This window comes from Pongo pygmaeus, chromosome 15 (assembly GCF_028885625.2).
Source record: "Pongo pygmaeus isolate AG05252 chromosome 15, NHGRI_mPonPyg2-v2.0_pri, whole genome shotgun sequence".
NCBI lineage: Eukaryota > Metazoa > Chordata > Mammalia > Primates > Hominidae > Pongo > Pongo pygmaeus.
In genome coordinates this window covers 73,943,735-73,970,503 of record NC_072388.2, presented here as the reverse complement: position 1 = coordinate 73,970,503, position 26,769 = coordinate 73,943,735, and the positions used below count along the sequence as shown (strand labels likewise).

The 26,769-nt window shown below is 40.9% G+C and overlaps 1 protein-coding gene and 1 non-coding gene across 12 annotated transcripts in view; one reads left to right on the top strand and one right to left on the bottom strand.

Annotated features, from left to right (window-relative positions):
- MLH3 (mutL homolog 3) overlaps window positions 1-25,772 on the top strand; it is a 35,334-nt gene extending 9,562 nt beyond the window's left edge. For 4 of the 11 annotated variants that reach the window (XM_054448469.2, XM_054448470.2, XM_054448468.2 and 1 more), the window contains 10 exons: window positions 378-463; window positions 2,057-2,161; window positions 3,641-3,713; window positions 9,446-9,517; window positions 10,755-10,866; window positions 12,232-12,391; window positions 19,906-19,929; window positions 20,032-20,110; window positions 23,581-23,732; window positions 25,361-25,772. In XM_054448469.2, coding sequence (XP_054304444.1) covers window positions 378-463; window positions 2,057-2,161; window positions 3,641-3,713; window positions 9,446-9,517; window positions 10,755-10,866; window positions 12,232-12,391; window positions 19,906-19,929; window positions 20,032-20,110; window positions 23,581-23,732; window positions 25,361-25,474 — 977 coding nt within the window. In that variant the 3' untranslated portion in view covers window positions 25,475-25,772. Of the gene's footprint in view, window positions 1-377; window positions 464-2,056; window positions 2,162-3,640; window positions 3,714-9,445; window positions 9,518-10,754; window positions 10,867-12,218; window positions 12,392-19,905; window positions 19,930-20,031; window positions 20,111-23,580; window positions 23,733-25,360 lie in introns of those variants that run through there. The other 7 variants (XM_063651874.1, XM_054448472.2, XM_054448471.2 and 4 more) reach the window with 5 other exon arrangements.
- Window positions 21,701-21,807, bottom strand: LOC129013507 (U6 spliceosomal RNA). The gene has a single exon (XR_008493966.1). It is a non-coding gene; the product is annotated as a U6 spliceosomal RNA (small nuclear RNA).
- Window positions 25,773-26,769: the final 997 nt, after the last annotated feature.

Sequence of the window (26,769 nt, the reverse complement as noted above, 5' to 3'; positions counted from 1 at the left end):
TTTATGTAAGCAAAACTCTTCAAAAAAAGCTACAGACATCAATTTTGTGTGTATGTTTAAAAATAGATAAGGTATATTTTGCTTAAAGGCAGTAAGGCTATAAATTTGAGCCATAGCTTCTCTGTCAGTATTCCAAAATATCTCTTGTAACAGTTTGGAGAAAAGCTGTAATGCCAGAAGATACAGTCACCAACTCTAGTTTAAAAAGTAACAGATCAAAATAATTTAGAGATACAGCAAACACTGAACTTTGTAGAACATAGAAACAATGTATGTGACCTTTGGTCTTGAGGCTATGGCTCACCAAACAGGAAATGCCATTCCCTCCTTTCCCTGTGGTTCTGGATGCCAACTTTACCTGTTCCCTTTTGCCCTAGATACTGTGGATGATACTGTTGGTAGCGAATCGCTTCATTCTTTGTTCTCAGAATGGGACAATCCAGTATTTGCCCGTTATCCAGAGGTGGGTCTGTAGCAGTTTTTCTTTGCCTTTTTTTTTCTTCTTCTTCTTATTTTTTTAATTTTGAGATGGAGTTTTGCTCTTGTTGCCCAGACTGAAATGCAATGGCATGATCTCGGCTCACGTAACCTCCGCTTCCCAGGTTCAAGCAATTCTCCTGCCTCAGTCTCTCGAGCAGCTGGGATTACAGGCACCTGCCACCACGCCCAGCGAATTTTGTATTTTTGGTAGAGATGGGGTTTCTCCATGTTGGTCAGGCTGGTCTCTAACTCCCAACCTCAGATGATCTGCCCGCCTCAGCCTCCCAAAGTCCTGGATTACAGGCGTGAGCCATCACGCCTAGCCTTTCTTTGCCTGTTATTTTAAACTTTGAGTTTCAAGATGGGTACAGTGGCATGCACTTATAGTCTCAGCTACTCAGGAGGCTGAGGTGGGAGGATCACTTGAGGCCAGAAGTTCAAGGCTATATAGTGTGCTGATTGCGCCTGTGGCTAGCCACCGCACTATAGCCTGGGCAACACAGTGAGACTCCATCTCTCAAAAAATAAGTAAATAAGCTAAAAATAAAATTTGAATTTTATTTAAGCTGGGTATGGGCATGCAAGACTATACTAATTTGTAATTATGATTGGAAACTGGGCATATTTCCAAATAATTTATTTGGAAATTACTGTTTAATGTAGAGAGGAGAAATAAAATTTATAGCATTTTGGGAGCTCGGGCATTTTGGATTAAATATGTATAATCAATGTGAGAACAGGGAATGTGTTTACCATTCTCAGAAACCCTGACTTGTAGCTTTGGCACAGTATTCAGGGTGGTGATAATAAAATTGTTATCATTAGATAAAGCCACACATCTTCTACTGGAGGAACAGTTCCTCATTGGCCCTGCATGGATGTTCTCTCCTCAGTGTATTTTCACAGAATGTACTGTGCATGTTATAAACAGGGTGTATAATAGATGAGCATTTGTTTACCAGTTCTTTCCTCAAGATATCATTTGAGGACTTGATCATGGAACATAGACAAATTGTTGTTGTGAAACAATATTTTTTTGTTTTGTCAGTAATTTTGTTTATAAGCAAAAATTTTTATGTAAGACTCATTATTTATAGATTCTTTTGAATTTTTTTTTTTTTTTTTTTTTTTTTTTTTTTGCGACAGAGTCTTGCTGTGTCGCCCAGGCTGGAGTGCAGTGGCGCGATCTCAGCTCACTGCAAGCTCCGCCTCCCGGGTTCACACCGTTCTCCTGCCTCAGCCTCCCAAGTAGCTGGGACTAAAGGCACCTGCCGCCACGCCCAGCTAATTTTTTGTATTTTTTAGTAGAGATGGGGTTTCACCGTATTAGCCAGGATGGTCTCGATCTCCTGACCTCGTGATCTGCCCGCCTCAGCCTCCCGAAGTGCTGAGATTACAGGTGTGAGCCACCGCACCCGGCCGATTCTTTTGAATTTCTATAAATTCCCTGAATTAAACCCACCTCTAGTAGGCTAAATAAAAATGAATGCTTTTAAAGCACTCTGATATCTTTGGTAAAACAGTTCTGCTGACACAAAAATTAAAATTTCAATTATATTTTGCTGAGTCTTTCTAGGTTGCTGTTGATGTAAGCAGTGGCCAGGCTGAGAGCTTAGCAGTTAAAATTCACAACATCTTGTATCCCTATCGTTTCACCAAAGAAATGATTCATTCAATGCAGGTAAAAGATTGACTTCAAAATCTCATAAATATATATATATATAAAAGGCCTAACTCTTCTAAAATTTGATTTATTTAATGATATAGACCACCTTGGTCAAGGCACGTGTGTGTGTGTGTGTGTGTGTGTATGTGTGTGTGTTCTTACTAGAACTTTTATCATCAGAGGAAAAAGCAAGGGATTAATTATAATTACAAAGAAAGAAATGTCTTTAGTAGTGTAAGTAGGTTTGGAAGGAATGAATTATGGATTCAGGCTGACAGTTTCAAGGATTCTCAAGGTTCTCCTGCAGAAGATTATATATTGACTTTATATTTGGCAATAATTTATAAATCAATAAAGTCCTTTAGTGACCTTGTCCTTAAGTGTGCAACAGTGCCCTTTTAGAAATTACCTTCTATTGTGTGAGCCTACACAGATTTGGGAAAGCCCATATTGAGAAGTCAATTCACAAAAGGGACCCTTTGTCTGATCTGCTTTTCTATTTTGCCTTGTGTTTACCACCATGGCTGTCTTATTCCCTTTGTTTTCAGTACGGAAACAAATTAGGAGGCTAACAGATTTAGGTAAATTCCTAACCTGGCATTGACCTGATACCAGAGCAGGCAAGCAGTTGATCCAGTAATAGACCCTGGGGCAGTGGTATAGGCTCGGTGGTATTGGGGAGCCTCATGTACCTAGACAGAGAGGAACCACCAAGGTCTAAAGCCACCAGTGGCTTTTAACTTACTTCTTTAATAGACTAGCAGCCGGGCACAGTGGCTCACGCCTGTAATCCCAGCACTTTGGGAGGCTGAGGTGGGTGGATCATAAGGTCAGGAGTTCGAGACCATCCTGGCTAACATGGTGAAACCCTGTCTCTACTAAAAATACAAAAACTTAGCTGGGCGTGGTAGCAGGCGCCTGTACTCCCAGCTACTCGGGAGGCTGAGGCAGGAGAATGGCGTGAACCCAGGAGGTGGAGCTTGCAGTGAGCTGAGATCATGCCATTGCACTCCAGCCTGGGTGACAAAGTGAGACTCCGTCTCAAAAAAAAAAAAAAATTAAAAATAAATAAATAAAAATAAAAATAGACTAGTTCCTCCAAAATCGTTTTCCTTGCTTTCATATAAATTTAAAAAATTTATTTCAGCCTGTATGTTAACAATCTGTGGTCACATTAACCTATTCTCAAGAGTCACTCTATTGGGAACATCTCAGGCCTTCTCTAAAGTATTGCTAGCACACCACTCTGAGACGTGGGAGTCTGTCTTCCCCTGTCGCCTGCCTCCCCTTACATCTTCTGATCAACTCCACTTGCCCATTCCTTCCTCCTTCCTAGTGACTTTTTGTGGTTCATCAGAACCTTACCCAGTCTCAAAGAAAGGAGTGTGACAAGGCAAACAACTCTAAATAAAATACAGTTCTGTATCTTTCTATGCAAATAAGCCTTTGTTAATTTTTATTTAGTGTTGTACCACTTACTTGAATATCTGACAGGTTCTCCAGCAAGTGGATAACAAGTTTATTGCCTGTTTGATGAGCACTAAGACTGAAGAGAATGGCGAGGCAGGTAAGAATGGAGTTTAGCCTGAATGACTAACCAGCTGGTCTTCTTGTAACCTTTTTTTAATGATTATTTTTGGTATATAATACAGTTTCAATGATTTGGGTGGATTAGGGAAAGCCAATCTAAAACTAAGAATATTATGAAGGCTGGGTGCAGTGGCTCACACCTGTAATCCCAACACTTTGGGAGGTGAGGCAGGTGGATGGCTTGAGGCCAGGAGTTCAGGACCAGCCTGAGCAACATGGCAAAACCCCGTCTCTACTAAAAATACAAAAATTAGCCGGGCATGGTGGTGTGCGCCTATAGTCCCAGCTACTCAGGAGGCTAAGGCACAAGAATTTGCTTGAACTTGGGAGGCAGAGGATGCAGTGAGCCAAGATTACGCTATTACACTCCAGCCTGGGCGACAGACATTTAGTTTTATGTTCATACACATACATATACTCAGGATGCACATTAAACTATCAAGAGTATTTACTTTGGGAGTGAAAATGGTGTGCAAAGGAGGTATTTCAACTTTTACTCTTTTTGTCTTTTTTTTTTCCTTTTTGTGGAGAATGGGGTCTCGCTATATTGCCCAGGGAGGTCTCAAACTCCTGAGCTTAAGCTATCCTTCCACCTCTGCCTCCGTAACAGCTGGGATTACAGGTGTGAGCCACCACATCCAGCCCATCTTTTATTCTTTTAAATATTTTCTATTGTTTGACGTTTTAATAATATTTTCATGTTTTCCCTTTATCATAATAGAAAGTGTATAGAATGAACTCTGCTAGGTTTGTCCCTTTATCATAATAGAAAGTGTATAGAATGAACTCTGCTAGGTTTGTCCCTTTATCATAATAGAAAGTGTATAGAATGAACTCTGCTAGGTTTGTCCCTTTATCATAATAGAAAGTGTATAGAATGAACTCTGCTAGGTTTGTCCCTTTATCATAATAGAAAGTGTATAGAATGAACTCTGCTAGGTTTGTCCCTTTATCATAATAGAAAGTGTATAGAATGAACTCTGCTAGGTTTGTCCCTTTATCATAATAGAAAGTGTATAGAATGAACTCTGCTAGGTTTGTCCCTTTATCATAATAGAAAGTGTATAGAATGAACTCTGCTAGGTTTGTCCCTTTATCATAATAGAAAGTGTATAGAATGAACTCTGCTAGGTTTGTCCCTTTATCATAATAGAAAGTGTATAGAATGAACTCTGCTAGGTTTGTCCCTTTATCATAATAGAAAGTGTATAGAATGAACTCTGCTAGGTTTGTCCCTTTATCATAATAGAAAGTGTATAGAATGAACTCTGCTAGGTTTGTCCCTTTATCATAATAGAAAGTGTATAGAATGAACTCTGCTAGGTTTGTCCCTTTATCATAATAGAAAGTGTATAGAATGAACTCTGCTAGGTTTGTCCCTTTATCATAATAGAAAGTGTATAGAATGAACTCTGCTAGGTTTGTCCCTTTATCATAATAGAAAGTGTATAGAATGAACTCTGCTAGGTTTGTCCCTTTATCATAATAGAAAGTGTATAGAATGAACTCTGCTAGGTTTGTCCCTTTATCATAATAGAAAGTGTATAGAATGAACTCTGCTAGGTTTGTCCCTTTATCATAATAGAAAGTGTATAGAATGAACTCTGCTAGGTTTGTCAGTACGCACACAGAATCTCTTGGTGACCTGCTCTAATGCAACAATAATAGTTTGTAAATATATTAACTCATTCAACAAGTATTAATTGAGTGCCCATTGTATGCCAGGGACTGTACCAGGCCCTAGGGATACAATAATGAAAAAAGATATATATGCGAGAGAAAAAAATAATTACACAAACATAAAATTTTAATTCTAGCCCTTGTAATGGAGAAGGAGATACAAGATGCTCTAAGAACCTGTATTGGGAGATTTGATTTCATCAGGGAGTTCGGGGAAGTGCTTCTTGGTAAAATGAGGTCTTAATATGAATATGAGTTAACTAAGTAAAGAAAGGAGGGAACAACATATGCAATTTGTGATTTATTCTCCTCAGTGAGTGGAAACAGGGCAAGGGGAACTGGAGATGAGGCTAGAGAAGTAGGTAGGAGTCAGATCTTAAATGCCAGCTACAAGCTTTGCTTTGTCCCAACACCACTGGAAACCATTGAAAGCTTTTTTTTTTTTTCATTTTTTATCATTTGTATTTTGATGTTGTTTTTGGGGTGGTACATGTCACATCACATTTGCATTTTAAAAAGATTGCTCTGGTTGCAGTGTGGAGAATGGAGTAGGAGTAGGGGTGGAGTTCCAGTTAACTGTAGAGTGACTGTTAAAAGAATATTGCAATATCTGAGACATGGTTAGATGGGACCAGGGTGGACTATAGAGCAGTGAATGTATTGGAAAGATATTTAGGAGACAGAGTCAGCAGGGCTTGGTGATGGATTGGATATGGGGAAGGTATGTAAAAGATGACTTCTGGTGTTCTGGCCTCCATAGCTGAGTTGATGATGTTGCAGGACCCATGTTGCAGGCAGAGCAGAGAGGATGAAAATCATGAGATCAGTCTATGAAATGCTCCAGAAGAGATGTCAAGGTGGCCCAGCGCGGTGGCTCACGCCTGTAATCCCAGCACTTTGGGAGGCTGAGGCAGGCGGATCACAAGGTCAAGAGATCGAGACCATCCTGGCCAACATGGTGAAATCCAGTCTCTACTAAAAATACAAAAATTAGCTGGACATGGTGGCAGATGCCTGTAATCCCAGCTACTTGGGAGGCTGAGGCAGAGAATTGCTTGAACCCAGGAGGCGGAGGTTGCAGTGCGCCAAGATCGCACCACTGCACTCCAGCCTGGGCGACAGAGCGAAACTCTGTCAAAAAAAAAAAAAAAGATGTCAAGAATGTGGTTGGATATTACAAGTCTGGCCTAGAGAAGTGTTCTGACATGGAGATACAAATTTGAGCCATCAGATGCAGAAAAGTGGTCACTGAAACCCTGGATATAAATGTTATCACCTAGAAAAAAGAAGAGTGAGGAGAGGTCTTGAATCTAGCATAATTCTAGCACTTAAGAGCTCGGTAGAAGAGGATGAACCAGCAAAAGAGACTGTGAAGGAACAGCTAGAGAAATAGGAAGAAAACAGAAGAATGTTATGTTGGAAAACCAAGATGTCATGCCAAACGCTGCCAAGACATTAAGTAAGATGAGGACCATCTGATTTTGTGACAGTACAGATCAGGGATTTTAGCAAGTGAGAGCTGTTTCAGAGAATAGACAGGACGAGATGCTGATGGTGCTAATGGAGACTGCAAGGAGATACTCAGAAATGCGCCCGTGACATGGAAGAGGGACTACAAAGGGTGAGGGTGACAGAGGACCTTTTTTTTTTTTAATGGGAGAATCTTGAGCACATTTATAAGGGATGCCTGATGGGATAAAGTCCCTGAAAAGGCCTGAGTGGCTGAGCCCTGAGCAGCAGTGGAGGGCTGGCTCCAGCTTGATAGTACCTGCAGGCAAGTGCTTCTAAAGTTTTAGAGCATTTATTCTCTATGTATTTCAAAATATTCCCTTTACCTTGTTTAGTAAATGTCATAGTAGATCAAAGGCAAATTAACCTAAAGTTCTGTCAGAATTATCATGAATATAGAATTTGTGAAGATCAAATTCCTATAGTTTTACTATTTCTAGAAAAGTAATAGTTTGTTGTTGTTGTTGTTGTTGTTGTTTTTGAGACGAAGTTTCACTCTTGTTGCCCAGGCTGGAGTGCAATGGTGCAATCTCGGCTCACTGCAACCTCCGCCTCCTGGGTTCAAGCGGTTCACCCGCCTCAGCCTTCCAAGTAGCTGGAATTATAGGCACCCGCCACCCACGCTCAGCTAATTTTGTATTTTTAGTAGAGATGGGGTTTCTCCATGTTGGCCAGGCTGGTCTCGAACTCCCGATCTCAGGTGATCCGCCCGCCTCGGCCTCCCAAAGTGCTGGGATCACAGGCGTGAGCCAATGCGCCCGGCCAATTTTTTTTTTTCTTTTAAGTTTTCGTTATCTGGAATTCTTTGTTGTTTTTGAGATGTCAGAATCTTTACTAATGATACTCAAGATGGGTGTAACTACAAAATCTGCAGATGTTGAAAGAAGCAAAATGGATCTGTTGAAATTTCTCTTTTTTTCTTTACTTTTTTTTTTTTTTTTTTTTGAGATGGAGACTTGCTCTGTCGCCCAGGTGGGATTGCAGTGGTGCAATCTCGGCTCACTGCAGTCTCCCCCTCCCGAGTTCAAGGAATTCTTCTGCCTCAGCCTCCCAAGTAGCTCAGACTACAGGCGCCTGCCACCACACCTGGCTAATTTTTGTATTTTTAGTAGAGACAGGGTTTCACCATGTTGGTCAGCTGATCTTGAATTCCTGACCTCAAGTGATCTGCCCTCCTCGGCCTCCCAAAGTGTTGGGATTACAGGCATGAGCCACAGGCCCAGCCAGAATCTGTGTTTTAATAAGATCCCCAGGTGGTATGTGGTATGAACGTTTGAGACGCCCAAGTCTAAGGCAGGACAAATACAGCCCGAGGGTTATCTGGGCATCACCTCTTTCTGTACAGCCAGGGAGATGAGAATGGTTTTTACATTTTTTAATGGTTGGGGAAAAAAAAGAAGACTATTTCTTGACACATTAAAATTATATGAAATTAGTATTTCAGTGTCCATAAATAAAGTTTTATTGAAACACAGCTACGATATTCACATATTGTCTATGGCTGCTTTGGCTCAAAAAGAATTGTTGAGTAGTCATGACAGAAATCGTGTGGCCCAAAGAGCCTAAAATATTTATGATCTGGCCCTTCAGAAAACGTTCACTGGCTTGTGATCTAAAGTGCACTGAAAGTACATTCTTTGTGGGTTTCTAAGTAGCTTGTACACCAAGGTTAGCTGATTATAACAATGTGTTGTTTAATGATCCTTTATCATATTAAAGTTGAATTAAGAAGGCAAAATCAGTATTTAAACATAAGAATTATATATTCAAGCTTCAAACTTGAGGAAATGCCACTTTGACTTTTTTTTTTTTTTTTTTAAGATGGAGTCTTACTCTGTCGCCAGGCTGGAGTGCAGTGGTGCAATCTCGGCTCACTGCAACCTACACCTCCTGGGTTCAAGCGATTCTCCTGCCTCAGCCTCCCGAGTAGCTGGGACTACAGGCATGTGCCACCACGCCCAGCTAATTTTTGTATTTTTAGTAGAGACAGGATTTCACCATGTTGGCCAGGATGGTCTCGATTTCTTGACCTCATGATCCGCCCGCCTCAGCCTCCCAATGTGCTGGGATTACAGGCGTGAGCCACCGCACCCAGCCCTGACTCTGCTTTCTAAATGAGATACTGGTGAACTAAAGAGTTTCTTAGTTTACCTTTTGTTTCCCAAAAAATGAAATTATGGGGAAAATAATAAACTTATAGGATAAAAATTAGTAATACTGGTAATCTCTGGGGAGAGAAACCAGAAGGGGTGGGGGCAAGGGTATAAAGGAGACTTTATTATATTCCCTTTTGTGCCTTTCAGAATTGGATCTGGGATCCAAACTTATGGGATAAGTTTGCTATCATTTTCCCCATAATTTCATGTTTTAGGAAATAAAAGGTACAATTGTTAATACTCAGAATGTTTTGTCTTATGCTGTTGTTAGATAGTTTGAATTAAGCCTTCTCTGTCCTCAACACACATGATGGTTGTCATCTTGCTCTGAGAATCTGAAAGTTCACAATCCTTGCTCATTTAGGTGGGAACCTGCTCGTGCTGGTGGATCAGCATGCTGCCCATGAGCGTATACGTCTGGAGCAGCTTATCATTGGTAAGGATCTGTTTGCAGCCAGGAAAATTTGAGACTCCCAGCAGAATCAGTACACCTCAAAGAGCTTTTGTAACTGCAACTGTTGTGAGAAAGCACACTTTGTACTGTATGTTCAAAAATTAAACTAAAGTCCTGCAGTTTGGCCTGTGTTATAACTGAAAGAATGTGGTAGTTCACTAATTGAAAGATGTGGGTCTTATTTATGTGGTCAGAGGCATATTTGCCAGATGTTATGAACAACCCAGAGGTACCCGAGGATAGGCTGCTTACTCTGACATCCAGCACAAAGATCTGCCCGTCCATATGCCCAGTGATCTTGGCATGCCTTCCCACACTCCATCAGGCAGAGACCAGTGGCAGCTCAGAAGACCCAGTATGCTGTTTTGATTTTAAAATTTAGTTTGCTTTTGAATATGCAGTATAATCAAATAGATCCAATTCTGAAAGGCACAAAAGGGAATATAATAATGTCTCCTTTCTATCCTTGTCCCCACCCCTCCTAGTTTCTCTCCCCAGAGACAACCAATATCTCTGGTTTTTAAATCTATCTTTCCAAAGCAATATATGCTTTTTAAATTTTTTTTTGCTACCCTTTTCCTCATCATGAGGCAGTGTGTTCACCAAGTGGTAAAATACCAGGAAAGTCTTTACTCCTGTGGCCAATGAGTAATGTCAAAGAGTTAGGCAAGGACCTAAGGAGTGCTTCATGGACTAGAATGGCAATGATATTACTACTGTTTTCACTTTTCCTTATAAAATGACGGCCTAAGAGTTGGGAAAGATATATTAAAAACAGTGTTAGAAAAACTTACCTCTACAGGCCCTGCACCATTTGAGAATAGTACTAATTCTCTCCAGAGACTGGGAGACCCTGCTCAAGGAAAGGGAAGCCTTCTGGAGCCGTAAGACTGTGTGGTAAACCCACATATGTTCCTGGCAATCCACATTATTCACCTCTGTCATCAAAACAACATTTATTAACTACAGGAACATTGCCTTGTTCATCTGAACGTAAGATGCAAGTCTTATATTTCTTATTTTGAAACATACTACCAAAATTGTTAATAGGCTGAATATTTATTAGTTTGACTTTAAAAATGGAAATCCAAAATCTAAAACTGAACATTAAACATTCTGCTTTGCATTAGAATGATTATCTCAAGGCTGTGCTTTATTTTTATCTGAATCTAGAAGACTTCCCTTCCTACTCTTAACCCATTCATCTTTCTGCCAATAGATTCCTACGAGAAGCAACAGGCACAAGGCTCTGGTCGGAAAAAATTACTGTCTTCTACTCTAATTCCTCCACTAGAGATAACAGTGACAGAGGAACAAAGGAGACTATTATGGTCAGTACCACCATGAGAATGTGATGTTGATGGTATCAATTCTCACAATAATTCTGTGAGGAATAAGCATAACTATTGTCCCATTTCTCAGATGAGACCAAGAGAGGTTACAAGATTTGTCTAAGGTCATAGCAGTTATTAAGTAGTGGAGCAGGCACTCAAAGGCAGGTCCTCTGACTCCACAGGCTGTTTGTTTCCTTTTTTAAAATATATTTTTTTCTACGTCCAATCATCCATTAAAATATTTATTTTGTGAGACATGGTCTCACTCTGTTGTCCAGGCTGGAGTGCAGTGGCAGAATCTCTGCTCACTGCAACCTCCATCTTCCAGACTCAAGCAGTCCTCCCACTTCAGCCTCCCAAGTAGCTGGAACTACAGGTGAGCACCACCATGCTGGACTAATTTTTGTAATTTTTTGGTAGAGATGGGTTTTCGCCATGTTACCCAGGCTGGTCTGAACTCCTAGGCTCAAGCGATCCTCCCACTTTGGCCTCCCAAAGTGCTGGGATTACAGGCGTGAGCCACTGCACCCAGACTATTCTTTCCACTGTATCCCAGCTGAGGAGTATAGGATAGAGTTTCCCTGATAATTTTTTCCAGCAGTTGGCTTAGAACACTCTTCTCATTTCTTGGAACAGTCTGTGTTTATGCCATGCTTTGTGAAAGCAAAGTTTCTGCAGTAATTGGTCCCATTCTGCTTTGCTTTGGTGCATTCTAGACTCTTAGTTTGCATTACCGTAATCATAATGGGAAGAAAGTAAAACATTGGGATGTAAGGAAGGGGCGAATCATATAGTGAGTCACAAGATAGGATATTTTTCCTCTTCTAGGCAGCACAAATTGTTGAAAATCAAAAAGAGATATTTCTCCCAATATGTTTCAGGTTTGGGAATATGATACTGCCAGTAAATCTTTTTTTCCCTATGACATAATTTATATTAGAGACAGATCTATTTACTTACATCCCGTTAGTCAGGACTTCTCAATTCCTTGGGCTGTTAATTACCTCCCTGCTTTAATGCTGATTCCAATCACTCTCAGACCTTTTCTTCATGCCAGACTCCGTTAAGTGCCAGCAGCCAGAAGTTAGCAGTTCCTCAATGAAGAAAACACACTTAGAAACAAGACTTAGACACAGATTGATTCTCAATGGAAAAGAGAAAAACAATAAAGGTTACTATAATTCAAAAAGGAAATTTGATAAAAAATCCCAAACACCCACACATAAGTGTGAGAAAAACAATACAGTTGTTAAGCCCTGTGGCAGCTTCTGAAAAACTATTAAGTAGTATTTGGAACCAGTACTGAAGTGCAAATGAAGTAGCACTCTTTTTTTTTTTTTACATTTGAGGTTATCTCTTTAGGTGTTACCACAAAAATCTGGAAGATCTGGGCCTTGAATTTGTATTTCCAGACAGTAGTGATTCTCTGGTCCTTGTGGGAAAAGTACCACTATGTTTTGTGGAAAGAGAAGCCAATGAACTTCGGAGAGGAAGATCTACTGTGACCAAGAGTATTGTGGAGGTAAGACACAGCTGCAGACGTTAAGGAAATTGCTGAGTGATGGTAACCTCATATTTTGTCTGTAGATTCTCTGAATTCATCTTTTCTTCAACAAGTATTCATGGTATTTACCTGCTGTGTGCCAGGAGCTAGAAATTCAGAGATGAATTAGCTCAAAATAAGGAAGAAGGGCATTTAAAGAATTATAGTCAGTGAACTTTGGCTAGTAGAGGTATGCGTTTTGCTTTCTTCCCAATATGATAACGGTAATGAAAACTAAGAGTCTAGAATGCACCAAGATAGTTTTTCAGAAGTGTTATGGAAACACAGAATGACTTCTGTGCCTGGGGAGGTGAAGTCAATGAAAATGTCACAGAAAAGCTGTTTTGTTAAGAAAAGTTTTTACTTTTGAGAGACTAGGTCTCATTCTGTTGCCCAAGCTGGAGTGCAGTGGTGCAATCATAGCTCACTGTAGCCTTGATCTCCTGGGCACAAGCAATCTTCCTGCCTCAGCCTCCCAAGTAACTCGGACTACAGACACGCACCACCATGCCCGGCTAATTTTTTCCTTTTTTTTTTTTTGTCGAGATGGGGGTCTCGCTATGTTGCCCAGGCTGGTCCTGAACTTCTGGCCTCAAGCAATCCCCCTGCGTTGGCTTCCCAAACCCCTGGCATTACAGGCATGAGCCACTGCACACAGCCAGAAAAGTCTTACAGAATAGTGGGAAACTAGGCCAGGAATGGTGGCTCACATCTGTAATGCCAGCACTTTGGGAGGCTGTGGTGGGTGGTTCACCTGAGGTCGGGAGTTCGAGACCAGCCTGACAAGCATGGAAAAACCCCATCTCTACTAAAAATAGAAAATTAGCCAGGCGTGGTGGTGCATGCCTATAATCCCAGCTACTCAGGAGGCTGAGGCAGGAGAATGGCTTGAACCTGGGAGGCGGAGGTTGCATTGAGCCAAGATTGTGCCATCGTACTCCAGCCTGGGCAACAAGAGTGAAACTCTATTTCAAAAAAAAAAAAAAAAAGCAAAAAAGAATAGTGGGAAAGTGCTGAGTACAGAAGAGGGGAGAAGGGCATTCTAGACAGAGGAATACATATCAGAGACTTGAGACACATCCTGTGTTTAGGGAACTATCAATAGATATGGCTCAAATTAAGATCTACCGTTGCCCCTGGGACAACTTGGGTCTGAACTGCACAGGTACACTTATATGCAGATTTTCTTCCACCTCTGCCACTCCTGAGACAGCAAGACCAACCTTTCCTCTTCTTCCTCCTCCTTAGCCTATTCAACGTGAAAATGATGAGGGTGAAGACCTTTATGATGATTCATTTCCACTTAATGAATAATAAATATATTTTCTGTTTCTTACAATTTCCTTAACATTTTCTTTTTCTTTTTTTTTTTTTTTTTTTTTTTTTGCGATGCCCAGGCTGGAGTGCAATGGCACAATCTCGGCTCACTGCAACCTCCACCTCCTGGGTTAAAGTGATTCTCCTCCCTCAGCCTCCCAAGTAGCTGGGATTACAGGCGCACACAATCACGCCCCGGCTAATTTTTGTATTTTTAGTAGAGATGGGGTCTCACCATGTTGGCCAAGCTGGTCTTGAACTCCTGACCTCAAATGATCCACCTGCCTTGGCCTCCCAAAGTGCTGGGATTACAGGCATGAGCCACTACGCCTGGCCAACATTTTCTTTTCTCTAGCTTACTTAATTGTAAGAATACAGTGTGTAATATATACAACACACAAAATATGTGTTAATCAACTGTTTATATTATTGGTAACACTTCTGATCAACGGTAGGCTATTGGTAGTTACGATTTGGGGAAATCAGGCCAGGTGCAGTGGCTCACGCCTGTAATCCCAGCATCTTGGGAAGCCAAGGCGGGCAGATCATTTGCGGTCAGGAGTTCGAGACCAGCCTGGCCAACATGATGAGACCCCGTCTCTACTAAAAATAAAAAAAATTAGCCAGGCATGATGGTATGTGCCTGTAATCCCAGCTACTTGGGAGGCTGAGGCATGAGAATTGCTTGAACCCGGGAGGCGGAGGTTGCAGTGATCCAAGATCACTGCACTGCACTCCAGCCTGGGTGACACAGTAAGACTCCATCTCAAAAAAAAAAAAAAAAATTGGGGGAGAAATCAGAAGTTATACTTGGATCTTTGACTGGATGGGAGTTGGCTAGATGGGTTGTCAAGGTCAAATCATAAAATAATTTAGCATATTCTACTAAGTAGTTTGCATTTTATCCTATAGGCAGCCAGTGAAAAATTTTAAGCAGGAGAGTAAGGTTCATTTTAGATTGCATTCCAAATATGATCACTTTACATATATGTTTTGGTAAAGGTTTGGAAAGCTACTGCTGGGATGTGGCATTGGAGGTATTAGAGAGAACTATTACTTTTTACTTTGATTACTTATATGTTTCTTTTTGTATAGCAAATATCATTTATTTTGTCTTTATTGTCTTTTTCCTCTCCTTTCCTGTTTTCTATTATAGTTTTCTGTATTTCTCTTTTTTTTTTTTTTTTGCTTTACTCGTTTAGAAGTTATATATTCCACTTATATCCTTTTAGAGATTAGCCTTAACTTTTAGCGTGCATACTTATCAAAGTTTAAAAGTAATTCATTTCTCTATCCTCTTCCTAACTGTACCAAAATCTTACAAACCGTTCATCTCTCATCACCCTCCTCCCATCTTCCATTTTGCTATCTAGTACTTTAATTCCACCTTGTTTTTAATTCCCTGGTGATCATTTATTTTATAGTCAATCTTTATTTAGATTAAAAAAAGTGTTCACCAGAGTCTTTGTTCACCATTGCCTCTTGCATCCTACTTATTCTGTGTTCTTTTGTGTTCTGTTTTTTTTTTTTTTTTTAACTGAAGTAAATCTCTTACAAGATCTTTTATCCACAAACAGATCTTGAGACAAAAAATACAAAAATATAAAAATAAATAGAAGTTATTTTAGTAAGAGTCCGTGGGCCAGGCATGGTGGCTCACGCCTGTAATCCCAGCACTTTGGGAGGCCAAGGCGGGCAGATCACCTGAGGTCAGGAGTTTGAGACCAGCCTGGCCAACGTGGTGAAACCCTGTCTCTACCAAAAATACAAAAATTAGCTGGGCGTGGTGGCGGGTGCTTGTAATTCCAGCTACTCGGGAGGCTGAGGCAGGAGAATCACTTGAACCCAGGAGGCGGAGGTTGCAATGAGCTGAGATCATGCCATTGCACTCCAGCCTGGGTGACAAGAGTGAAACTCTGTCTCAAAAAAAAAAAAAAAAAAAAAAGTCCATGAATGATAAGCTGTCTTTTAAAGTATCTTTATTTTGCCTTCATACTTGCATGATTATCTAGCTAAAAACAGAATTTCACATCGCCAGTTATCCCCCCCGCATTTTGAAAATATTTCACTACTTTTGACTTTCTATTACATTTATTTTATTTTATTTTATTTTTTGAGACAGTCTCACTCTGTAACCCAGGCTAGAGTGCAATGGGGTGATCTCAGCTCACTGCAACCTCCACCTCCCAGGTTCAAGCGATTCTTCTGCCTAAGCCTACGAAGTAGCTGGGATTACAGGTGCCCACCACCACACCCAGCTAATTTTTGTATCTTTAGTAGAGATGGGGTTTCACCATGTTGGCCAGGCTGGTCTCAAACTCCTGACCTCAGGTGATCCGCCTGCCGTGGCCTCCCAAAGTGCTGGGATTACAGGTGTGAGCCACCACACCCAGACTGACTTTCTGTTTTAGCCATTGAAGTCCTTTGTCAATCCAATTATTACTCTGTAGGTAATCTGATTTTCCCTCTGGTTGCTTTTACGATGGTTCACTTTGTCTTTGGTGTTCTGCAATTTCCCTATGATGTATCTTTGTATGGATTTATTTTCATTTCCTTCTGGAGATTCACTATGCTTCTTCAGTTTGGAAAGTATGCAGTCATTACCACCTCAAACATTTCTTTCCCATTCTCTCTCTTGTCTCTTGGAAATTTTGTCAGATATCTACTGGGCCTTATCTTTCTACTCTGCATGCCTCTTCAACTCTCTTCCATATTTCCCATTGCTTTCTCTCTCTGTAATACATTCTGTGAAATCTCCTCACTTATCTTCCAGTGAACTAAAGTATCTCTTCATCTTCTGTTTAATTATGTGTTTAGCTTATCTACTGAATTTTTTATTTCAGTGACTAAATTTTTAATTTCAATGACTATATTTTTTGTTTCCAGAAGTTGTGTTTTTTCCCCCAAATCTCACTCTTCCTTTTTCATGGTGTCCTGCTTTTTTCATGATTGTTCCTACTCCTTTATCGCTAGCTTTCTTTATTTGGAGCACAGGCAAATCCACATCCACCTTGTCTAGAAGTCTGAAGTGCTTTAGTAATATCTAAAACAGTAAAATCTAAAATTAGAGGATAGATGTAGTAGATAAATTGGGGGATAGATTGATGTGGGAAGATTTGAGTCAGGGAGAGCAGCTGAAGGGTTATTGCAGTGGTTCAGGTAAGAGAAGATGAGGATTGGACTGAGTCAGCAGCAGAGGGAGTAGAGAGGAGTGACATATTTGAGACAGAATTTGGGAGGCAGAAGCAAGAGGACTTGGTGAGCAATCAAATGTGAAAGGAATAAAGGAGAAAACAAAAGCAACAGTGATTCTGAGGGTTGTAGCATGGGTGGCTGGAAGGATGGTGGTGCCATTGACAGAGAAGGGACACAGATGAGGAGCAACAAACCTGCCTAGGAGTTCCATCATGAAGCTGGGTTTAGATGCATTGAATGTGCCTTCAGGTGGAATGCCCGGTGGATAGGCAGACTTAAAAGATCTGGTATTTGGAAAAGAAATCTGGGCTGTACATATCTATCTGAGAGTTAACGGTATATATATATTGATAGTATCAGAAGCTGGAGAAGGGCCTTGAGGAAGCGAGGTTGTCCAGGGAGAATATGGAGAGTGAAAAGGAAGAGAGAAAAGAGTGGAGCCTGTGGAACATCAGCATCCAGGGTGCATATGCTTTGGCAAAGTTCTGGAAAGCTCTGCTGAAAAGAGGAAATTCTAAGGATGGCTGAAAATACTTGGTTAGAGAGGGAGGAGGAAAACCAGGAAAAAGTAATATTGCCAAAACTAAGGAAAGTTAAGCAAGGAGGGAATGGTCAATAACGGCTATGAAGTAGAGCCTGAAACGTTGGACTTGACTGTCATGAGGACATTAGTTGTCTTGTGGAATCATTTCCTGGGGATGAGGTGGGGCTGAAGATAGAGTGCAGTGAGTCAGGAGCGCGTGAAGCAGGAGGAAGTGAAGCTAAGTAGACAACTGTTTCAAGAACTTTGGCTACACACAGTAAAAGAGAGATGGGGTGAGAGCTAAAGCTTAGAGGTGATTGGGAAGTGTGGGGTGGGATTCAAGGCTGAGGAAAGGTGTTTGTTTGTTTTAAGACAAAAAAGACCTAAGCACGTTTGCAGGCCAAGGGGGAAACATTCAAGAAGAAGAGCAGCTGTCAGTCAGCTCTTGGGTAATTTTGGCTTTGCCCTTTCCAGAATCGCCTTTGGATCAGACAGAGTTTGCTCTGCTTCCAGCAAAGCTCTTTCCTCCCCACAGACATACTTTCTCTAAGACCCCTGCTCCAAATTGTCCTAAATCCAAAAGATAGGATCTGTTAGAGTCTTTTATTGTAATTCAATCCCTAAATATGTAATCAGAAAATTATGAGAAAAACTTTTCCTGAAGGAACTTAAAAGACTACCGTTAAGGAGTTTGCTTCAAATGGAAACAAACCTCTGGTTTCAGAAAATCTTGATTATCCTACGTCAAGCTGATCAGGAGAGATTTTGTGTGATTCTGGAAGAAGCTGGAACAGTTTTGGTGTTTTGAGGAGGTAGCTACTTGAATCCTAGCAGTTGAAAGATCATTAATACATCCTTCTATAAAGCTCTATCTTCTAGCCTGGTGAGGAGGTGGAGGCTGCAGTGAGCCGAGATCGCGCCATCGCACTCCAGCCTGGGCAACAACGAGACTCCGTCTCAAAAAATTAAAAATAATAAATAAATACAGCCAGGTGCAGTGGCTCACAACTGTAATCCCAGCACTTTGGGAGGCTGAGGCAGGCAGATCATCTGAGGTCGGGAGTTCGAGACCAGCCTGACCAACCTGGAGAAACCCTGTCTCTACTAAAGATACAAAATTAGCCAGGCGTGGTGGTGCATGGTTGTAATCCCAGCTACTCAGGAGGCTGAGGCAGGAGAATCGCTTGAACCCAGAAGGCAGAGGTTGCGGTGAGCCAAGATCATGCCATTCCCTCCAGCCTGGGCAACAAGAGCGAAACTCCATCTCAAAATCAGTAACTAACTAACTAACTAAATAAATAAATAAAATAAAAATATTAAATTATCCAGCATTAAACAGACCATTGGAATATAAAATGGACTGAGATGAGACCCATCACCCCTTCACTAAGCTTGCAAACAGCTGTTTTACCGTCCCAGATGTACAAACACAAGAATGTTTGCTCTCCATCCACACTAAGCTTTGTTCGTGGATTGAGTCTTATGAGACCATCTTTCTGTTTAGGTTTGTTTGGGAAAACGTGATTTTTAAATTATATGTAATATAGTATCTACTACCTAGCTCTTGGTAACTGTGCTCATTTATAGGCATGGCAGACTAGAGTATAGATGAAGGAGGGAAGAGAATTTCCTGAGTCTGGTTTTAAAAGAAAATGTACCATATTGTAATCTTAGGAGCAGATTTACACATAGCCTTTTCCAGGAGTAAAGAAATGATTTTCTCATAAAGAAATCATTAAATGTGCAACAGGTTTTTTTCTTTTTACCTCCAGAGGTTAAACAAATTGGTAGCATGAAATAGTGTCTGCTTTAAATTTCTTTAAAATTCTTTTGTAAATATTAATAGCCACAGGGATATAACTATTGAAAAGGTTACCCCAGAGACAGAGACGTGCAAGGGAGGAGAAATTTCTCAACAAAGGGCCTCAGAAAACAAACTTTCTGACCTAAATGGAATTGTCCCCAAAAAGCCCGTGGGAACCAAAGTGACTGTTTACTTATGTTTATGATATTTAAGCAAGTGTTATACTGAACAGTGGTTGTGTTGATGGTTGTTGTGTATTTATTCTCAGTTTGTGTGTAATATTACACTTGTTCTGGCTAAGATTACACACACAGACAGCCTTTTAGTGAGAAGCCTTCCTGATGTTTTGAATTGGTTGAATCATCAAGGCTACTCTCACCAGCTACATAACCTCATTAGTTGAGAAGCTATCTCTGGAGGAAGTCTCAGTAGCTAAATATATTCTGTGTTCAGTAAGAATTCTATTCAGTTGCTTGGTTTTTTCATATTCAAAGTGCCTTACAACAAATAAATTTGTACCCAAGTGCTGTATTGCTGGAACTCTTTCCTTCAGGAGGCATGATTTAAAGAAGAAAATTGAGATATTTTGTAAACCATCAAAGGGCAAGTAAAACATAACAGTAGATTAAAGCCGATTTTCCTTTTGCTTTGTAGGAATTCATCCGAGAACAAGTGGAGGTAAGCTTTTCCTTTATTTTGGGGTTTCACACAGAAGCACCACACATAAAAGGCTTCGTTGTTCCATTTTCTTTTCCTGTTAATAACATGTTTATGCATTAGCTACTCCAGACCACAGGAGGCATCCAAGGGACATTGCCACTGACTGTCCAGAAGGTGTTGGCATCCCAAGCCTGCCATGGTAAGCCCTTCAACATAGCAGTGATCAAACACCTCTGCATGCAGAGCCCTGGCAGGGCTGCCGGGATTACGAAAGAGGCAGAGGGTACATTTACTACTTGACTCTTGGAGAATACAATTTAGATCAAGAAACTGAATATACATTTTTAAAAATCACTTTTACAAAAACAAAATCCCAACACAAAAATTTGACTGTAGTGCTGCCTGACCTATATGAGTGGAGGAATAACTCCTAGAGGAGTTACCCATTAGTGAGGGTAGTTTTGATCCTCACCCACCTCCCACCTTCCACCCTCAAGTAGGCCCAGGTGTCTGTTACCCCTTCTTTGTTTCTATGTGTATTCAATGTTTGGCTCCCACTTTTAAGTAAGAACATGCAGTATTTGGTTTTCTAATTCACTTAGGATAATGGCCTCTAGCTCTGTCTATGTTTTTGCAAAGGACATGATCTCGTTCTTTTTTATGGCTACATAGTATTCCATGGTGTATATGTACCACATTTTCTTTATCCAATCCACCATTGATGAGCATTGAGGTTGATTCCATGTCTTTGCTATTGTAAATAGTGCTGCAGTGAGCATAACACATGCATGTGTCTTTATGGTAGAATGATTTCTGTTTCTTTGGGTATATTCCCAGTAATGGGATTACTGGGTTGAATGGTAGTTTTGCTTTAAATTCTTTAAGAAATCTCTAAACTGTTTTCCACAGTGGCTGAACTAATTTATATTTCCCACCAGCAGTGTGTAAGTGTTCCATTTTCTTTGCAGCCTCACCAGCATCTGTTATTTTTTAACTTTTTAATACTAGCCATTCTGACTGGCGTGAGATGGTATCTCACTGTGATTTTGATTTGCATTTCTCTAATGATTAGTGACATAGAACATTTTTTATATGCTTGTTGGCCATGTGTATGTCTTCTTTTGAGAAGTGTGTGTTCATGTCCTTTGCCCATTTTTTAATAGGGTTTTTTGGTTTTTGCTTGTAATTTATTTAAGTTCCTTATAGATTCTGGATATTAGTTCCTTATATAGATTCTGGATATTAGACCTCTGTTGGATGAAGTTTGCAAATATTTTCTCCCATTCTGTAAGTTGTCCGTTTATTCTGTTGATAGTTTCTTTTGCTGTGGAGAAGCTCTCTAGTTTAATTAAGTCTCACTTGTCAATTTTCGTTTTATTGCAGTTGCTTTTAGAGTCTTTACCAGGAAATCTTTGCCAAGGCCTATGTCCAGAATGGTATTTCTGAGGTTTTCTTCTAGGGTTTTTGTAAAAAGATGGAATGCGCCCAGGCGCGGTTGCTCACGCCTGTAATCCCAGCACTTTGGGAGACCAAGGCGGATGGATCACCTGAGGTCAGGAGTTTGAGACCAGCCTGGCCAACATGGTGAAACCCCATCTCTACTAAAAACATAAAAATTAGCCAGGCGTGGTGGCGGGCACCTGTAATCCCAGCTAGTCAGGAGGCTGAGGCAAGAGAATCACTTGAAACCAGGAGGTGGAGGTTGCAGTGAGCCAAGATCACACCACTGCACTCCAGCCTGGGTAACAGAGTGAGACTCCATCTCAAAATAATAATAATAATAATAATAATGAAGATGGAATGCTTCATGAATTTGCATGTCATCCTTGTGCACGGACCATGCTAATCTTCTCCGTATCAGTCCAATTTTATTATATGTGCTGCCAAAGCAAACACTGTTGAGCGTTCTTGAGCAGGGTAATATGATACAATATAGAAAATGGGGAGCTGGGTGAGGCCCTGTGAGGAAGGTGCCTGCTTCTCCTTCGCCTTCCGCCATAATTGTAAATTTTCTGAGGCCTCCCCAGCCATGCAGAACTGTGAGTCATTTAAATGGTCTTTCCTTTATAAATGACCCAGTCTTGGGCATTTCTTCATAGCAGTGTGAGAACAGACTCATACTCCTCTATCACCAAATGTCATCATTGCCACCTTCAAAATGAATCTTCAGTCCGTCTGATTCAGTCTGTCTGGCTCCTCTTTCATTTTTGCCACGTTGAGTTCTCTTACTTAGTTCCTCACATCCACTCTGGCTCCCTTTCAAGCTACTCTTCTCTCAGCACCCAGAGGAATCTTTTTGAAACATCCCTCCAAGATGTTGTTCTTCTAACTAAAATGTGTCAATGATGACCCATTGCTCTTGGGATAGAAATGTGATTTTTTCCTGTGGCCCACAAGGGTCTTCGTGATTTGGCCCCTCCCTGCCTCTCCAGTGTCACGTCATATCACCCTCCACCTTGTTCTTTACATCCCAGCCTGCTTTTTTGGTCTTCTACTTCCTGTGTGCTAAACATCTGTCAGCGTCGGGGCCTCTGCACTGGCCTTCTCCTCTACCTGAAACACTTTTCTGTCCTTCTTCAATTAGCCACGTCTTTCTTAACCTAAAGTCTCAGTTTGAATACTACTTTGCCAGGAAAGCCTTCCTTAAGCTCCTAAACTGGGTTTGGTCTTCCTGTTATATATTCATATCCTGTATGTTATAGCACCTATATTTATCATTTAAATTATTGTGTAATTATCTGCTTCATGTTTGTCTCCCCATTAGACCATAAGCGCCATGAGGATGGAAATTATCCATCTCATTAACTGCCTGACAAAGCTCCCAAAACAAAGTATATACTTAATAAATATTTGTTGACTGGGTAAATTATGCATAAAGGCAGGTTATAACAATATGCGAGTTTAGATTAGGAAGATTATTATGGAAATTAGAAAAAAAGAAGCAAATAAAATGAACATTGTAAGGAAACAATCAGAGATTGCTATTGGACGATCCATGGAAAAAGATAACCCCAACTTCACAAACCCATAAAGAGTAGGCAAAAATACTGCTCTTGCCTCTTGGAGAAAAACTCTGAAAGCAAGATCCTAACAAGTTAAGGAATGCCTCCTACAGAGATTAGAAAGACAAATACTCCATAAGAAAAAGCTGAGAGACAGAAGGGCAGTCCTGAAGCCTTAGTTTCATCCATGGTCATAAGCACTAATTTATTTCCCTCTTTTTTTTTTTTTTTTTTTTTGAGAACGGAGTCTCGCTCTGTTGCCCAGGCTGGAGTGCAGTGGCATGATCTCGGCTCACTGCAACCCCTGCCTCCTGGGTTCAAGTGATTCTTCTGCCTCAGCCTCCCAAGTAGCTGGGACTATAGGCACGTGCCACCACACCCGGCTAACTTTTGTATTTTTAGTAGAGGCGGGATTTCACCATATTGGCCAGGCTGGTCTTGAACTACTGACCTCGTGATCCGCCCGCCTCAGCCTCCCAAAGTGCTGGGATTACAGGCGTGAGACACCGTGCCCGGCCTATAAGCACCAATTTCAAGCAGGATTAAAGCTTCATTAAAGAAGCCTAAGAAACATGTTACTTTTTCCAAATATTTGGCAGTGACCCAAGGTCAGCATTGGTTTCCCACTATATACGCTATAACCTTCTTGTTTCTCTCTTTTATTTAGGGGCCATTAAGTTTAATGATGGCCTGAGCTTACAGGAAAGTTGCCGCCTTATTGAAGCTCTGTCCTCATGCCAGCTGCCATTCCAGTGTGCTCACGGGAGACCTTCTATGCTGCCATTAGCTGACATAGACCACTTGGAGCAGGAAAAACAGGTACATTAATGACTAACAGGAGCAGGAGGGAGCAAAGTTTATCTTCTCTTTCTTTTCTGGCTTTTACTACGCAACTGTAATCTGTCTTAGTCCTTTCCAAAATAGGACAGTTTTGCAAAATCTGCATTGGAAGTTTCACATAAAGCCTCACCCATTTCATTTTCCAGCTCAAATCCAAAATGGAGCTTAGACTGAACTGTCAGGTCACCTACATAATGGCTTTGTATTTTAAAACTTAACACATGTACAGACTTATGTATCCTGAATATCTATTGCCTGCTGGCTCTAGGTTTCATAACATGCAGTTCTTTCTGAAGCTACTGAAAGTTGGTAGAAGCACAGCAAATTCACTGTTGCAATACAGAGCCTCAACTTCCAGTTTCTTGATAGTACCTGCTGGAAACGGTGATCTGTGACTGTAGCTGGCCATCCCCAAGGATCTTGAGTTATGGTTTGAGGATCATCAGACAGGGACCCAAGCTTGGGGATCTCTATATTATGCTTTGGCCCTAATTACCCAGCAACCTACAAACTACAATGTGGATAATGCAGTAAAGGCATAGAATGGCTTAAATTAAGGACTTCTGTCCTTGTTATAATCTTCAGTGAAGGAGAACATGGAGAACATAACAGGAATGTCCCTGTTGCTGCTTTCCAAAATCTTTCCTTTTTTTTGTTTTTTGAGATGGAGTTTTGCTGTTGTTGCGCAGGCTGGAGTGCAATGGTGCGATCTTGGCTCACCGCAACCTCTGCCTCCCGTGTTCAAGCAATTCTCTTGCCTCAGCCTCCCAAGTAGCTGGGATTACAGGCATGCGCCACCACGCCCGGCTAATTTTGTATTTTTAGTAGAGACAGGGTTTCTCCATGTTGGTCAGGCTTGTCTCGAACTCCCGACCTCAGGTGATCTGTCCACCTTGGCCTCCCAAAGTGCTGGGATTATAGGCATGAGCCACCACGCCCTGCCCAAAATCTTTTCTTTTGCTAACCTTTCCCTGCTAAGAGATATAAAATCTTTTCTTGCATGGAGTTTTCAGGTACTAATGTTTTGACTCAACTAGCTGATTTTACGTCATTAAAACCTCTTTGTTTCACAAAGAAAAATATGAAGAAAGTTTTTCTCCATTGCTGAAGGGCTGGGAATCTAGACTTAAAGTTCTCAGTCCCCTTTGATCCTTAAAACAATCTGTAATCTCTATTGAATCCAGAAGTTAGAAATCTAAACAGTTTATAACAGCCAGACTTTGGAAATATTTGTATGCTACCTACATTTTCTTTTTTTTTTTTTTTTTTGAGACGGAGTCTCACTCTGTCGCCCAGGCTGGAGTGCAGTGGCACGATCTTGGCTCACCACAACCTCCGCCTCCCAGGTTCAAGCAATTCTTCTGCCTCAGCCTCCTGAGTAGCTGGGATTATAGGCATGCACCACCACACCCGGCTAATTTTTTTTGTATTTTTAGTAGAGACAGGGTTTTACCATATTGGCCTGGCTGGTCTCAAACTCCTGACCTTGTGATCCGCCTGCCTCGGCCTCCCAGAGTGCTGGGATTACAGGTGTGAGTCACCGCGCCCGGCCTGTGTGCTACCTACATTTTCATATTGCTAATTGAAGTTATTCTTTCTTCCCATAGATTAAACCCAATCTCACTAAACTTCGCAAAATGGCCCAGGCCTGGCGTCTCTTTGGAAAAGCAGAGTGTGATGCAAGGCAGAGCCTGCAGATGCCTCCCTGTGAGCTACCATGAGAAGAGAATCACTGGTCTAAAAGGAACAAAGGGATGTCCACTGTATGCTCTGAGCAGAGAGCAGCAGCAGCAGGTACCAGCATGGCCCTGACTGAATCAGCCCGGTGTCCCTGAGCATCTTAGACAGCAGGGCTCTCTGTATCAGTCTTTCTTGAGCGGATGATTCCTCTAGTTGAGTAGCCAGATGAAATTCAAGCCTAAAGACCATTCATTCATTTGCATCCATGGACACAGAAGGTTGCTATATAGTGCCTACCTTTTGCTACTTATTTAATGATAAAATTTAATGACAGTTTGATTGGTTGCTTGGTTTGTCATTTGAAGGTTGTGATTTTTGTTTTTGTACAGTTTTTTTTCAAGCTTCACATTTGCATGTATCTAATTCAGCTGATGCTCAAGTCCAGGGTGTAGTCTGCCTTCCCAGGCTGCCCCCAGGGTTTCTCCACTGGTCCCCTGTTTTCCCTTCAGTCTTCTTCACTTCCCTGTGCTGCTGCTTCATGTGCTACATCTCAGACTTAAAGAGTTTCTCTACTACAGTGAAAACATTCTCTAGGGTCTTTCATCAGGCCTTTAGTTATTTTAGGGATAAAAACTATTGATAAAAAGGACAAGGATAGAACAGAGAAAATTTAAAGTCCTGTTCCGGGTGTTTTGTTTTGTTTTCTTTAAAAACTCAGAGACTGATGTTCAATATCCCAAACCAGTAAAATGGTGAAAATACTATGAGCTTGTTTTTTAAAATATGATTTTTTTTGGTACTTTATAAAGTGTCTCTTTATGTGAAAGCAATTGTCATATCAAAACACAGCATACATATGTTCAACCTAACCAAGTATCTTTACACTTTTTCTTTCAGGAAACAAGGGTTCTTTGGGTCCCTTTCAAATGGTATCTTGGTGTTATTACATTATGCCTATCTATTGCCCTTATAATTTCACTTGGGACCAGGACTGATCGTTCTGCAAATGCTTGTTATGCCATTCTCAGTCTATTTTTCCCGCACCTTTTCACATGATTTGTGGTTAATAGGACTCAATAGACTAAAATTGCATAGTAGAAAAAAAAATGCAAAAAGCCAGCTGGTAACGTTTATTGCAACTGGGGTGCTATACAATTAGTAAGATGATGCAATGAGAATTTCTACTTTTGTATTTCCTGACCAGCCTGCTCAAAGTGGCTTTTATATCAATGGAATGATTTTCCTCATTTTTTAATACAGGAAACCAATTCGTGCTCATGGAAGAAAAGTTTCTTTGCCAGCAGTCTTGAAGTGAATCTTACAGGAGCAATGAAAG